General features: G+C 39.1%; 1 protein-coding gene across 3 annotated transcripts in view; it reads left to right on the top strand.

The window, feature by feature from the left end:
• MACROD2 (mono-ADP ribosylhydrolase 2) overlaps positions 1-15,352 on the top strand; it is an 858,369-nt gene that overhangs the window by 590,387 nt on the left and 252,630 nt on the right. For all 3 annotated transcript variants that reach the window (XM_058834012.1, XM_058834013.1, XM_058834011.1), the window contains one exon: positions 4,793-4,866. In XM_058834012.1, coding sequence (XP_058689995.1) covers positions 4,793-4,866 — 74 coding nt within the window. The remainder of the gene's footprint in view (positions 1-4,792; positions 4,867-15,352) is intronic.

Here is a 15,352-nt window from a genome sequence, read left to right as displayed (position 1 = left end):
AACCCACGTGGCCATAATGAAGCACAGTTATTTATGTGTTGGTTGTGATTCAGAAGGTATTTACAGAACCAATAATAATACTGGGTTTCAGAACATTTATGGAATAAATGCTGAGTACCTTTTTTTCCCGTTCTTTCCCCACTTCTTCTTTCCTTTAAAGCATCTTTATATTCCGTGCCATCTGGTGCTGATGATTCCCACACAGCAAATACTTGATGCATGGTGGAGATACCCTGTCATGCTGACTGCAGAGATGGCCTTCAATACTGTCCCACAGATTAGAAATGTGACAAGCTACTATTTGAAGAGCATCGTTTATGTATCTGTAAACATACTGACAAATTTATAAACTTAAAACATGGAAGTTTTTCCATTTTAACAGTCTTGTTGATTAAGCTGTGGGACTCAGGGTTGATTTTAGCACACAGGAACAGTCTGCAAACTGTTACATCTTGATATATGCACAAATATGCCAGTGTAGATATTTTTCTAAGAAAATATGAAAACACATAATGATTATTTGTGTTGATGTGCATTTGGTTCTTTTCATGATTTGCTTCAAAATGAAACCATTAGAACTGGCAAATAAGAATATTAAGCCTGTGACGAGCCTTTTAGAATCCATGGAGAAGGAAACATATTTTAAATAAATAAAAACCTGCCTAGCACTTAGGCTGTGCTAACAAAAAAGAATACAGACCTTTTCTTTTTGCCAGGGTGAGTTAATTTACAGGAAATATTAGGCATCTCAGTTAAACTGACAAATTATAACGCTTATCCCTACAGTGACTGAAGTGGTTTTTCTGGATTGACATTTGCTTGTTAGTATTACAGCCCTCCTGTTATAATCTGTTATCTTAATCCTCAGATAGATCATATTAAAGTTTATTTAATACCTGTGTTTTGTTAATGGGCTTTTCATAGGGAGGTGGCATAACCGGATTATAGGTTGGACATTTTCTGTAAGATTGGATCAAGACCAGTAAAAGAGGCAGATAAAGCTACCAGCATCTCCACATAGTTTGGGAGTCCCTGAAATAGATTTCTGTTAGTTTTGTGTCACAAAATCCTTGTTGCACTGCTGTGCTTTGAAGAACATTGTGCAGGGCCAGGAATTGAACTCTAGGATCCTGGTGGGTGCCTTTCAACCCAGAATAGTCTATGATTCTGTGGGCTGGTGTATGTTTGTCTGGTACTGCACAGATAAATTAGGCAAAGAGCAACAGATATTCACAGTTGAGTAAATGTTTCTCCACTGAATCCCCCAAGCAAAAAAGACTGAGCAGTTACACAAGGGTGTCTAACAACAGGGAATTCATTGTGTGTTTTCTCTACTTTGATGGAGTAGTGATGTTCTTACCAGTTGCATTCCAGGGAATAAATACAAAATGTAATGGGAATGTCAGTGTGTATCTCAAGTTACTATCTTAGTTCTTCTCCACACTCTTCTCTTCTAAAACAGCATGTTTACTTCATATCAGATACATAAAAATAATTCTGCCATATCTTATCATGCCTTTGCAGGAAAATTATGGCCATGATGACTGCAAGGACTCGCACAGCCTAGAGCTTGCTTTGCCAGCCATTTTGCAGGTCAGGGTTACAATTTCCAGGAATAAGTTGGTATTGCCCTGGAAAGACTTGCAAAAATCTTCCAAGTCTGAAGACTCTGAAAGCTTTCCTAGGCTGTGCAAAGACATACCAAAGCAGTAGAGTTCAGATAAGGTGTGCTTTGTGCGATGGTAGCAGGGTGTACATCCTCCTTTCTCCTGACTTAGAAGGCTTGCAGCCACTGTGCCATCAGCTGTGATGATGAAAGCTGTGCTGTAAGGGGTGACTCCTGAACTGGGGGGCACCAGAGGAGTGGCTGTTTGTATCCAGGATTTTGCTGTACCTGGGGAGCTGGGATCCTGGTAGTGGATGGTGAGATGTGATCAGTTGGCACTGCAAAATGCAGATGGTGGCAGTGAAATTCTTTCTTGCTGAAGCAGCTCTTCAGAAAGCAGACACAGCCTGCAGTGTTTTTGTGGTATAGCTGGGTATGTGGCCAAGGTGTTCTCTGAGGCAGTGGAGGATGTAGAAAGCACAGTCCAGGTTAGATACCTGTGTCTGTGGGTAGGTACACTTCACCACACACCTGTCCACGACACACAACCTGCCAACCCTCTCTCTTTCTCCAGGCACACAAACACAGTGAAGTCCTGTACCTCATGGCCAGTGTGTGCTTTTTCTGTGCCCTTGTCCTTTTCAGTATGCTGCAGGAGCACTCACTGCAGTAACATGGCCCAGTGTCACTCATTACTTTACCTGTTTTATCTTTTGTGAAATTGAGCCTTTAGCCAGAATTGCCTGAGCTGCTGCTCCAGCAGTCAGTAAACTGTGAGGCACCTCGAGCTCATTTCTCTCCAGTAATTTGATTCCCACGTGCTTCCTGAGATTGCTTTCTTGCTGAAAGGGGGGATGAGGGTGCACATGGGAGCAGACCAGAAATGTTATGGCAGGCAAATGTAGGTTAGAGATAAAAACAATGCAAAAGCGTATTTTAAAAGAGCCCAATCTCACTCTATCTTCCTTTAACCCAGTCCTATAAACAAAAATGTTTTTCTATTTGAGAGTTAGAGACACAGGGGCTTTTGTGCTGGTGCAAGATTTGTAACAGGAGGCTAATTCCATCCTGTTTCTGCATATAATCAGTAAAATAATCCTTTCCATAAAATTACCAGAAATGTGTGTAAAATGCTAATTAGATTATTCTTTTTGGGGGGTAGCTGATCATAGAAGGCTCTGATGGATTTCAGCATATTTTCTGAAGTCGTACACAGAATTCAAGGCTGTTTATTTAGGCTGCAGAACTGTTTCCTTTACATTGTGGTGACTTAGAAGTAATTGAACACCAGTTTTCTAGATAAGGTTCTATTTAAGACTGGTTAGTATGGCAGCAGTTTCTAAACAGTGTACAATTTATGGAGAGATTCTATACAATCCCCAGTTCTTTATCACAATTCTGGCCAACCTGCTGCAAGGGAGTGAAAAACAAGCCTGAAAAGTTAATCTTGCTGGAGGGAGAATTGTTCTGAAAATAAACCATTCAGCACATAAACAATAGTATATCAGTTGTCTGAAATACGCATTTGTCCCTCTGCGTGGTGTTCATTTTATGTCCAGGCAGAGCTACCACACTCAGGGTATGGAATTTCTATGTGAAAAAGTCCCAGTTTGTTAGCTAGGATATTACTAATTTGAGCAGATGGTCTGCTTAGAGCTCTGTTATTTTGTATTATGAAAATGAGGCTGTTGGAAGTCCCCGCTTTGGGTTTCGTTAGTGGTCGTTAGTTGGTGTCATGAGACATATGCCTCGATGATATCAGCAGCATTATTAAATGTTACAAGAATTTATTTTCTGAGCATCAATAAAAGTATCCACAGTAACATTTGTAGGGTCTAAGCTAGTTTTTTTTGTTTTATCTTGGACTTGGTAAGTATATTTTTTAAAATGTAAAAATATGCTTTATTGAGAAAGATATTCAAAGGGAGCACATGCTACATGTTGGTATTATCCAAAATTTACTATTTTACTTGATTTTCTTGATGAATGGTTGTCATCTGTCACTTCAAAACAGTACACATGCTGCTGGAGCAAATCTTTGCAGAGCCAATTTACAAGGAGTGATGTTTTTGGAATGTGATTCAGTGCAGGGATTTTGGTTTGGGTTGGGTTTTTTCCCTAATCTTACATTGCACAAGTTCTGAGAAAAGGTTAAAGAAGATATAAGTCAAAAAGCTGCAAATTTGTGATTTTTTGCACTATCTGTGTTTCAGTTTATGGTGCAGGGGTGATGCATGGTGTAAGAAAGGCTGTATCTACACAGCTGCATGGCAAATTTCATGACCCTTTCTAACCCTGTCGCTTGCTTGTCCACTGTGCCTGCAGCTCCACCTCTTCAAAGCCTGTTCTATTAATCTCACCTACTGAGAGCGATTCATGCAGCTTATGGGGCTTTATTTTTAAATCCTCACAGAAATTATTTGCTGCCCCCAAGTTAGGAATTGAAAGGAAAATTAAATTAAGGTGCCTAAGTAACGAAAGCATCCTTGGATTTGATAGGTAGAAACCATCAAAACAAAAGGTCTGTATCGCTGGAAAGATTTTTTGGTATTGTTTAGTGCTGGGGGGAATTACTATTGCTAATGTATCATGCAACATAAGGCCTTAAGTTCATATGCTTATGCTTCATGAATTCTTTAATTTCCAAAGCTGTTTGTTATGATTTAGGTCATAAATTGAGAGATTTCCAACTCAAACATTTCTCTCTTTATAAAGCCTATGGCACGGGGGTCATAGTTTTGCTGACAGATGAATTAAAGCGGGAAAGCCTTAAGAAAGCCCTTATGCCTTAAGAAATGTCTGAATTTTTCTTGCTGCCATGAAATGTAAGCCTAGTATTTGTTACTGTGATATATGTGTTGAATGGTTGCCTGCCTGGTATGACACATGTTTAGCTCTCTGTTGTTTCTTCTTCTCTTGAGCAGTGGACTTTTCTTAACTAGAGTCAAGTAAACAAAAAAAAATCCAATAAAGCATTGTTGTCCCTATTTTCAATTTATTTAGCTGGGGAGAAATGGAATGGATGTTCCCTAGAACCTTCATACAAATCTGTGAAGAAGGGAATTGACTCACTATAATTCCAAAATATTTTAAAGAAGAGGAAGAAGAAAAGCCCAGATTTTTGTTTTCTTTATATATAAAATAAATATATGCCTTTCATTTATCTCTCATTTCTTCTCTTTTTAGGTTTTCCAAATGAGCCTGCTGCTGTCATTGCCCTTAGCACTATTAAGGAATGGTTAAGCAAGAATCACAATGAGGTATGGAATAAAACAATTTTTTTTTTACTAATTTCTTTTGAAAAGAGGTTATGGTCTTTGACTCCAAAACTGTGAAAAGACTAAACATAGGCTTCAGCCTTCAAGTCTTTTACTATTTAGTCTTAAGACCAGTGAAGCCAGGTCGGGACAATATAGTCAGGGGAAGATTTTTATATTTAAAAGCTATACTAGAGTTCAAAGGAAATGCCTTTGTTTGAAACCATACTGTGCATTTCCTCTGCATTGTAATCTTTCCTGGCAAAGCAGAAGACTATTCTCTTCCTAAGCTGTTTCTGAGTGTCAGAGTTTTTGGGTAGTAATGAGGAGATTCTTGGAAAGGAAATGTGCATACCAGTTGTCAGTGGAAACGGCCACCAAAGGTCAGCGGTGTTCCAGAGATCACTTTACAGTAAAGAGCTGTAGGATCCTATTTTCTGTTTTCATTAAGTTTTTGGTTTGCTTACTATTAAGTGTTCTTTTTCCCCAGAAACACTCACTAAGTATATGAATTTGTAATAATATTAGTCATCTTCCAGTGGCAACACAATAGTGATTATTTGTACAAGACAAAAAATGCCTTTAACAGAATGATCTGCATCTCTCCCCTTTCTAGTGTTTGTCTTTCTGTGTTCCTAGTGTTGGATTGGAGAAGTGCAGCAAAAAAGTGGCAAAACAAATAAAGTAATCATGTCTTAAACTGTCAGTCTGCCTGTTTCCTTATGACAATAGGCAGCAGATTTCAGACAGTTAAAGTTGTTTGTTATTTTGTCTGAAAACATTGAACAAAGCATTCAGTAGAGAAGCACTGCATACATAATTAGTAGTATTTTTCCTCTAGCAATGTATTCAGAGAGCCCATTTTTCCCCAAGAATCTGATATGTCAGGGTATGAATTTAATGGGTTTATGTGGTTTGGTTTGGGTTTTTTGTTAAATTTGAATTGAAAGGAAGTAATATGCTGAGATTTGAGTGGTACAATTGATGTTTTCAAACCTGGAGGTGCACTAAGGAGTGTGTACATGTTTGGACACTGACTCTTTGTAGCACTGAGTAGTTGGTTGTTGTGGCTTTTGCTGCTGCCACAGTTGCTTCCACAGCTAGAAATCTGAGCGGTGAAGCAGGAGTTTAGGATGGACAGACTTAATTTACACTATTAGGGCCTAAATCTCATCAGCTTAGCCCTAAACTTATATTTTTGGGGTCTTGTCTGTTGGTAATTTTAACCTTGACGTGTCAGGCTAAAACCAGTATGTTTGTGATGCTTACCATCTTATAATTTCTTCTAGCTTCATTTTTACCACAGAATTTTAAAAATAGGGTAAAAGGTTCAGTTTTGGTTTTTTTCTTCAGAAATAAGCTTCCTAGAAAGCTGAATCTGTATTGTATATACACCTCCTACCTTGCTCCTTACAAACCCCAATTTAACTTGAATTAGTTTTAGGTAAGTAGCTGTAGTTTATAATGTTTGGACAGTGAAAGCAGCCCAGGCTGTCCTAACTACAGTTATATATTTATTTATATATGTATATTTATTATAATAACTAAAGCAGTTATTCAAAATTATCCTACTCATCTTGCACCACAGTTTTTTTGGTTTTTTTTTTCATTTGCACTATTACAGCTCATAGTTGTTGTCTTAAATGTTGTTTTCCTAACATCCTGAATCCCTGCCTCACCAAGCTGAGGCCTCACTCTGTTTGATGCCCTTGAAGACATATGGGTGGTGCAATTATTGCATATTACTGATCATGGCAATTCAGAGCTGTTCCCCCAGAGTTTTTGTTGATTTGCAGAGGAAGTGGAATATTAGGTTTCTGTCAAGATACATTTTGAGGGTTTGGTTATCCACAGCTTTGTACTTTCTCACATGAAGCTTGCTCTTTTCCTAAGGTTTTTTCACAATCTACTGGCTTAAGTTTTGGATTTTGGCATACTAGAATGTTTAACTTGTCATAAATAGGACAGCAGCAAAATAAAGATACTTTTTATTTTTATTTTTATTGAAAAGGGCAGTAACTTCTGCAGTAAAAGGGATCTTTGGGAAGCACACCATTACTGGGTTGCTGTTATTTAATGCATATAGCAAAGTGATCATAGTTATCTGGTTTAAAAGAAATGATGTAGCTCTGTGCCAGGTATCAGTCTGATCCATTCTATATTGTTATGGAATCACAGAATGTTTTGCATTTCAAGGAACCTTAAAGTACACCTAGTTCCAACCCCTGCTATGGGCAGGGATGCTACCTGCTGGACCAGGCTGCTCCTGGCCCCATCCATCCTGGCCTTGAACACTGCCAGGGATGTGTACACTTGCTTCCTTGGACTAGATTTTGTGTTTTGATTAGTAGTATTATACATTACCCAAGCTTTTCCCCAAAGCAGCTCATCATACAGTAGTGGAATGAAGAGAACTTTCTGTGCTTTAACACAGTCCCCTCTCACTGCAGACAGCCATATGATACAGTCCTCTCTACAAAGTTCTGTCTTAAACACAGATCAATTCCCACTACACCCACTGGATATTTAAATTCACATTTTCTAGTCTGGGAGCAAAACCTCTAACGATGTGGCACTAGGGCAGCTTTTCAGAGAGCTGTCTGCATCTCACTGCTGTTACCACTGACCAAACCTGCTCCCCTGGGACTGCCCACACTGTCGGGATGAGTTGGTCTGCCCTGCTAGCAGCCTCCCTTGACCAGGAGAGGCCTCCTACACTTGGCTCTGCCACAGTTAAATTAATCAAAGGCAGCTTCTTTCCCTCAACCTTTGTCCTGCAATCTGCCTTACCTTTGAGAAGGTTCTGCTCCTTTAGTCCCAAAGGTGTCTGGCAGCCAGTTATGCCCTTGCACCTAACCACTCACTAAGGTCTCAAACTCTTTGATTGTAGAATGTGAATTGACTGATTGAATTCAAGAAGTTTTAGTGCCAGATAGATAGCATGCTCACTAGGGAATCTTCCTCCATAGCAATATACCTGGCAAAAACAGGTAGGTGAAAGCTGACAAATTTTCCAGTCTTTTGTTGTGCTCTACAGCAGCCATGTCTCCTCTTCCTTCCAGCAATCCGGGAATCTGTGACAAATTTGGGGAAGATACGGCAATATTCTTGTTTTCACTGCTCTACCTTCCTGTACTACTTCTTTCCTTTGATGCCATAATGAAGATTTTTTAGATACTGATATTAATTCCAAGTATAAAAAAAATCAGTTGCTATATTCCTTAGTCAGCCCAGGGGCCTGAAAATGTAACTTGAATAAGTCCTGCAAGCTGTGTTAGAGTCCTGCAAATTTCTCTGTCATAGTATTTAAAAGACAAGTGATTTGCATTTAGTAAAAGGTTTTCTTATCCAAGCCCATGGTTGTGTTTGACCCTTCAGGTGTTTGTATAAAAACTTATTAGCATGCTTAACTCTGATGTCACTTAGATGAATGCCTCATTACCATGCAAATGGAGTTAGCTCCTTTCTGAGGTTAATTGTTACAAAGCAACAGAGAGAGATATTTACTCAACATACAGCCACCATAGTCCAGGAGCCTAAAACTCAGCTACAAGAAGTTGGCTGGGAAAAACAACCCTATTGTAAGTAAGTGGTCTGGACTCAGTTGTGTGTAACAGCAGCACCATTCCACTCCTGAAATGAAGCCCTTAGTCAAACTAATCTCTGGCCATGCTTTACACCAAGGTTTGCTGACTTGCAGCCAGGGGGCAAATCTAGTTTAGAAGCTGGTAAATGGTGTTAGGCTGTAAGTGGAGAAATCCCTCGGAGCAAACTCCCTGGTATGGCCTCAGTCAGCAGTAGTGTTTAATTTACTGCAGACCACCTAGGCTATCTCCTTAGCAAGCTGTGTTTTCACATTGCACAAAGTGCTCTAGAGGTTTAATAGAATTCTTCAGAGCACAAAATAGAATTGGAGTCCACTCTTCGGGAAATTACACCCTGGGATTCATTTTAAAATGCACATTAAGTTCTTTAAACAGGTCAGAACGTTTCTTTCTGGGATAATTTGGCAAGGTTTGAGGTGTTGCCAGCTGATTTCCTGTAATGGTATCTCAAAAACATTGTGACAACTTTAAATACTGGACCACCTACATTATTGGGAGTGATGGGGAGAGGGTAATCTTTGTGTTTTATGTGGCAGATATCTAGGAATGTTTGCAATGATAGAAATTATATACTTTTACTTTTCTGTGTTTCTCAAAAGGGTGAAAAAGAAAAAGATCTCAGTGTATGCCTCACCATACAATACACTGTCATGAAAAGCCTCAGGACTTTTTCACTGCTCAAGAAAATACTTTCATTTAACAGCACATTTAGTTCAAAGCATTGTTCTTTCTCTTGCACAGCATTTATTACACACCCGGGTAGAACAACAACTAGGAAAGTGCAATATGGCAGTGTATGTGCCATTAAAATAACTGATAAAAATTAAAAGCACAAAAATGAGAAGTAAATCAACACATTCTTGATTCCTTTTCATTAGACTGATTGCTGAAGAGAGACTTTTGTTTCTTATTTTGCCTGAAGTACATGAGACTTAAGTAATTTTCTTTCAGCAGGTAGTGACATATCATCCCACAGCCAAAAAAAAAGTTAACATTTCCAGAAAAGCAGGATGGGCCAAATCCCAGTCCAGCTGAAATTAGGGAAACTCTGCTTTAATGGGGGTGGGAAGGTGGTCAGGATCACACTCACTCTACTCCTCCTGACAAAAATGCTCATGAGGAAACAAACCCCTGTTTGTCTAGTTAGGCACACTCCAAGATGGGTGCCCAGAACTTCTGCTTCCTTTGGCACTGTGCTCCATCAAAACATGATATTGTGGGGGTATTTTCCAGTACTAAGGTAGCTAAAGGCAGGGTATCTCATGCACCTAAAATGGTGCTGGGTACTGGTCACCAGTTTGGAGAGAGATGTGGTGTCCAGCTACTGCCTGGGAGGGCAGAGCAAAGGGACCTGTCACCACTCTTTATTGCACAAAGCAGGCTTGCCTGAAAGAGCATTTCAATGTTAATTTTATTTTGTTTTTAGTTTCTCTATCAGCTCCCCCCCTTCTTTTGGTGGTCTCAGCAATCTAATTCTGGCTCTTCATTCTTCAGAGACAATTAAACAAAGTGGCATCTTGAGATGAGGTCTAGTCTTTATCTCTGCAGAAGGATGCAGATGGAGACAGCAAGTCTTGGAAAATGTTGCCTGATGCAGTTCCATTTAATGTTACCTCAGTCAGATTCCCTGAGGGCAGAGCAACTAACTTTCAACATGTATTCCAGAAAGGAGTGGAGTAGCTAGCTGACAATATTTAATTAATGAAAGCAGGTTTAAAATAAAACAAAACCCAACATGTATATTAATGCAAACAACTCCCCTTAAGACAGCGTGACTTTTAGTTTTGATTTGTTTGTTTCCATGTTTACAGTTTTACAGTTGTCAACAAAACCATGTGAAATTTGGGCAAAAATATATGTATTTATGCCTCAGGCGATATCTTTTAGTTTGGGCCTGTGGTGACATGTATTTATTTTAAAGAATATTTATTGCTCAGAAATAAAGCTCTGAAAATACAGGTTCAGATTGAAGCCACTGACAGATCTTCAAGGACAGTAAGGGTGCCGATAAAAATTCATCCGGCTATTTTGGTCCCTCTGATATGCCAGTATCACTTGATTAACATAATCTCCTCCCCTCCCCCAGCACTGTTCTCTTGGGTAGGTTAAAAAATGATCTCCTTTCTATTTCTACATTCTAATTAGGTGGTAATCATATGCTGCTCTGATTGAAATGAAAATCAGCCATCATGCCACTGTCATCTTGCTGAAGTTGAGAAAAAAAAAAATGCTTTTCAACTGGTACAAAATTAAAATGATTTATTTGCTCTGTGTAGCTGCTCTCTCACCAGGCTCAGAGAGATTCAGTGCTGTCCCCAAAGCCCAAATCTAACTATCATCCCAACAGACAAGTCATTTTCTGAAATGATAAGGCAGCTACCAAGGCAGCAATGCTCTTCTTATATGTTCTTCAGGCTGCTGTTTAGTTAGAGGAGTGATAAAGCGAAGCAGACAAAGCCTGTCTTTGTTACACATAATACTTTATTTATTAACTTGAAAAGGTTTTGGTATTTTTTGCTACAGCTGCTGTGAAACAGGCAGGAAGGATCCCTGAGAGCTCATGATGGTTGGGAATGTCCCAGGCCAATGGGACATACCTGTGGTTTCTGAGATGCTCATTTGTGGTCAAAGTGAAACTGGGAAAAAGGATTTGGAGACATGGCTATCTGTCAGCTCTTCCCTCTAATATTTGTGGAGGATCAAGGAAATCCAGGCATGGTGTAGATGTTTTTGCTGAATACATCTTTGTAAAGGTTTGTCTAGCCTTCGTGTACTGTATCAAAAACACCTTCGGTAACTTGGCTACAGCTAATGAGTGTCACTAATACAAAACAGAGCTCTGCATGGGTTCTTTTGTGTTTACAGCAGTTAACTATCTAATAATTGAAATTTGCCAAAGAATTTGTTCTTTTTATCCTTACAGTTTAATAGCAGTTATGATAGCAGGAGCCTGGATAGCTTCAAAATTCTACAGGCATGTAGCTAAATTAACAAAATTGTCTCTGCTTCAGGGCTGAGATTTTGTCTTGTTTCTTTGATTTATTTTTTTCCTTGTGATTTCTGGGTGTTTGAAGGGGCCTTACAACTGTAGTGAGCAGTGTGAAAAAATACTTAAAAATAAGTAGAAACAGTGGCTTTATTTTCCTTCTTGTTACTTTTTGCATGACAAAAAAGATCAGGATAACATCCTGTTATTTCTATACTGGCTTTCAGCCAGAAATCTGATAATTTCAACTGGCCCCTCAAATCTGTGCAATGCAGAAGAGGTCCAGCCTTCATTTTGAAAGCATTCAGTTATTGTTGCTGCCCTTCTGGGGACTTTAAATTGGTTTGTGTTCCTCACCCTGTGTGTATGTAGGAAAAAATAACTGAGGAATAACTATCCATGTAGCTTGAGTGAGATTTGTGGATAAAACACTTCATGAGTAACAGAGAAATTGCTGCTGCAATCTTTGTTTTGCTTCTGAGCTCTTCACATTAGCAAATCTGTTGTGATTTTTGTTTTGCCCTTCTTTGGTGTCTGCCTGAACTGTACCAGTGGATTACAGCTGGGTCTTAGAGCAGGAATTGCTCTGAGATGGAGTGAGAGGAAGGAGCTGGTGGAGAAGGTTTTCCTTCTGCTCCGTGGAGGTTTGCAAGGAGTCTCCTGTTGTGGAGACAATGCTCTGGGAGACTGATAGGAGGAGCTGCCTGCCAGGGATGGGTTTGGCTGGCAGTCACCAGCAGACACAAACCAGGTGGGACGGATGGGTACCAGCTGCTGGCCAGGCTGCCTGCCCAGAGAGATGGCACTCTGCTGGCACCGGCAGCAGCCCTCCAGCACAAGACAGGAGCACATGCTTGTTTTTGCTGGCACTTCCCTGGCATCCTGCAAAGTGCATGATGGTTTCTTGGGGTGTTCTCTTTCCAATAAGCTCATGTGGCTGTTTTGCTTCTGGAAAGGTGCCACTTCAGTTTGATTTAAATTCAGTTGTCTTCCCTACAGTTTTTCCCAAAATGATGTCCGGTGTGGAATGTGAGGGTGCAATAATACTAAAATACAAAAAAAAAAACCACATTAAGTGGTCTGATACTGAAGCAAACATTGGATCACCCTATGAAGAATCAAACTGATATGAAAGAAATAACTGTAAACAGAATATTTTGTTAGGTTTTATTCCACATTCCCATCTAATATCTGGCCAGTTCCTATCGTCATTTCCAACCACATCAGCCATCAAGAGTAGGTCACAATCAAATATATACAGAAGGAAGCCCACATGGATCCTTACAGCCAGAGTGCATTCCCTGTGAGGAACAGAATGAGTTTATTGCTGCTAGACTTCAGCATCTTGACATATAGTTTGAGATATATGATTCTGACATTTAATAGGTTAGATGATATTGGCCACATACTTCATAGATTCTGTATCCTACTGTATTCCTGGGAAGGTGAAAAATAGGTCTGTCTATTAAATATGAAATGACAGAACAGATGAGAAGAGCACTGTGGATGTGGAGAGCATTGACAATGAGGACCTGTGGAAACATGGGAATGACGGCAGGCTTCCAAGATAAAATAACTGAAAATTAATACAGAACAAATTGCCTAAATTCAAGTGTGAGCAAAGTTTAAGGGTGCATATTACCTTCCCACTTAGACTTCAGGACAGATTATATGATTCTTTCATTTATTTTGGATTAATGAAAAAATGGAAAATGAATTAGGTGAGCTATGAAATTCTTCACTTTCATAGGAATTATAAGCAGTGCTTTGTAGGAGGAGTTTTTGAACAAATGCCACATAGAGAATTACTCAGGTTTCTCCTTCTAACCTGATCTCTCATGAGATAAAAAAAAAAAAAAGATTAACTTTTACAAGCATAGACTGTTTGCAGCTACTAAATCTAAATAGAATTAATTTCTTGAAGCCTTATTTTCCTTTTACCTACATAAAAAAAGAAAAGGATGAATATACTTTGGGGCTAGTAAAATAAGTAGAAAACAACCAGTGGTTAGATGATAAATATGGGCGAGGGTGAAAGTGGAATTAAGTAGCTTTAAAAGCAATATAATTTTACAGTTGAGATTAAAGTTTCCATGGCACAGAGCACAGCTCTGACTTGCAGTTATGCCTGGTAAATAACAAGGTCAGCATTGCCTTGTCTCTGTTCTTTTCTGCCTGTCTTCATCCTGATTCAGGAGCACGTTTTCATTCAGGAGTAAATTTACATTTACCAGAAGTGAATTTGGAATGCTTTTCTGAACCAGGAGTGTTGAACTTTTCTGAGCCAGTATATTTGTCTCATCTTTGCTATGAGACCTAAGATACCACTCGGTAGGACATTTCCCTGCTCTTTAGTACTTCAGGCTGAAAAGAAATAGTAAGAATCAGCTTCTATATCTTCATCTGCATGATTAATGCCCAGTAAATCCAGGCAAATAGGTGTTTTTCTGATTTCTCCCCCTAGAAAGAAACTAGGACCTTTCAGGGACCCATCCCTAAATTTCCTAGATTTGATGATGTGTGAGGAAGGGATTTTTCAGGTTCTGCATTCTTTTCTGGCTTCTTCCCTACAGCTTTTCCACACACCTAAAAGGCACTGTGCATTTAAACTTCAGCTATGTATTTTCAGGCTGGGGGAAGGGTTTTATATGTGGTTTTCAGCCTTTTCTGCTGGAAATTTCACCTTTTGTTTGAAGCCCCTTTGGGTTTGTGATCCAAAAGGTTAGAAAACCTTAGTCTTCTATTTGTATATCGATAGTCTTTATCCTTTGGTTGAGATGGTGATGGATTATTTTGCAGATAGAATTGAGTCTATATGAACAATCTCATTTATTCTTTTTGCATTCTTTTTTTTTTTTTTTTTTAAAGTGTATGTCAGATGTCTTCTCCATGTGGAAACAAGTCTTTGAACTTGCACTGTTGCTTATTGTTGTGCTTATTGTTACAAGAGTGAGTGCTCAAACCTAACAGGAAACAAACTTACCACAGAGCACTTTGACTCCCCTGAATTCAATCCTGCTGCCTGTTGGATGATAATCTCTTCCCTGTGGGCGTTTAAACAAACATCTCCCTTTGGGGGTTGCATATAATAATATACTATCTATATGATGATGGCCTCCTGATGGGAAATGTTACAGAAGGGACAATAGAAATGAAGTCCTTTAGTCCTGCCGTGTTCGCTGTTAAAATCTCTCCCTATAGACATCATAGAAAGTTCATTAATATTTACAAAGCAGATATGTTTCCCTTCAGATAGTTGAGGTGCCACTGCCCATGATTTTTGTTGGATTCTGTGAACTTTGATACAGTGTTATATAGCATAACTACAATATCTCATTAATATGTGTGCTTAGATTTGTAGGATATCCTGGACATTTTTTATCTAGCGTGATTTTTATGGGGCATATCATAAGAGAATAAAATCTTACTATAACTACAGGTTGCTTATGTGTGTATGCTTGTCAGATGGGGTCTGAGTCTTCATGGGAGTTTGGGAAATGCCTGGCATGCTGTTGGTACTGAATCGCTTATTAGCAAGGTGGAGTTGTGTATATAAGAAATTGCTGTACTGCAAATTATCAAAGATACTTGTAATTCAATGCTCTGAGTGTAAATCCAAAGGGTAAGCTTCTATAGACTAACACTAGTCTTCAAAGCCTTTCTAAATCTTACTAGAGGTGGAATTTTTGCAGTGAAGGAATTTTTGCATCACGGTTGCTAACAAGGAAGGGCGGGCATAAGGATGCCTAATCATGGAATCACAGAATGTTCTGAGTTGGAAGGGACACACAGGAATTGTCAAGTCCAGCTAGGGTGGCAGTGTTAGTGTTTGTTATAGGAGATACAGAAAATGCCTGAATTAGTTCCCACGTTGAAAGCACAAGCATTTGCAAAAAAT

The sequence above is a fragment of the Poecile atricapillus genome, chromosome 3, assembly GCF_030490865.1.
Source record: "Poecile atricapillus isolate bPoeAtr1 chromosome 3, bPoeAtr1.hap1, whole genome shotgun sequence".
Lineage (NCBI taxonomy): Eukaryota > Metazoa > Chordata > Aves > Passeriformes > Paridae > Poecile > Poecile atricapillus.
Note: the sequence above shows the minus strand (reverse complement) of the source record. Positions and strands in the feature narration are given on the sequence as shown.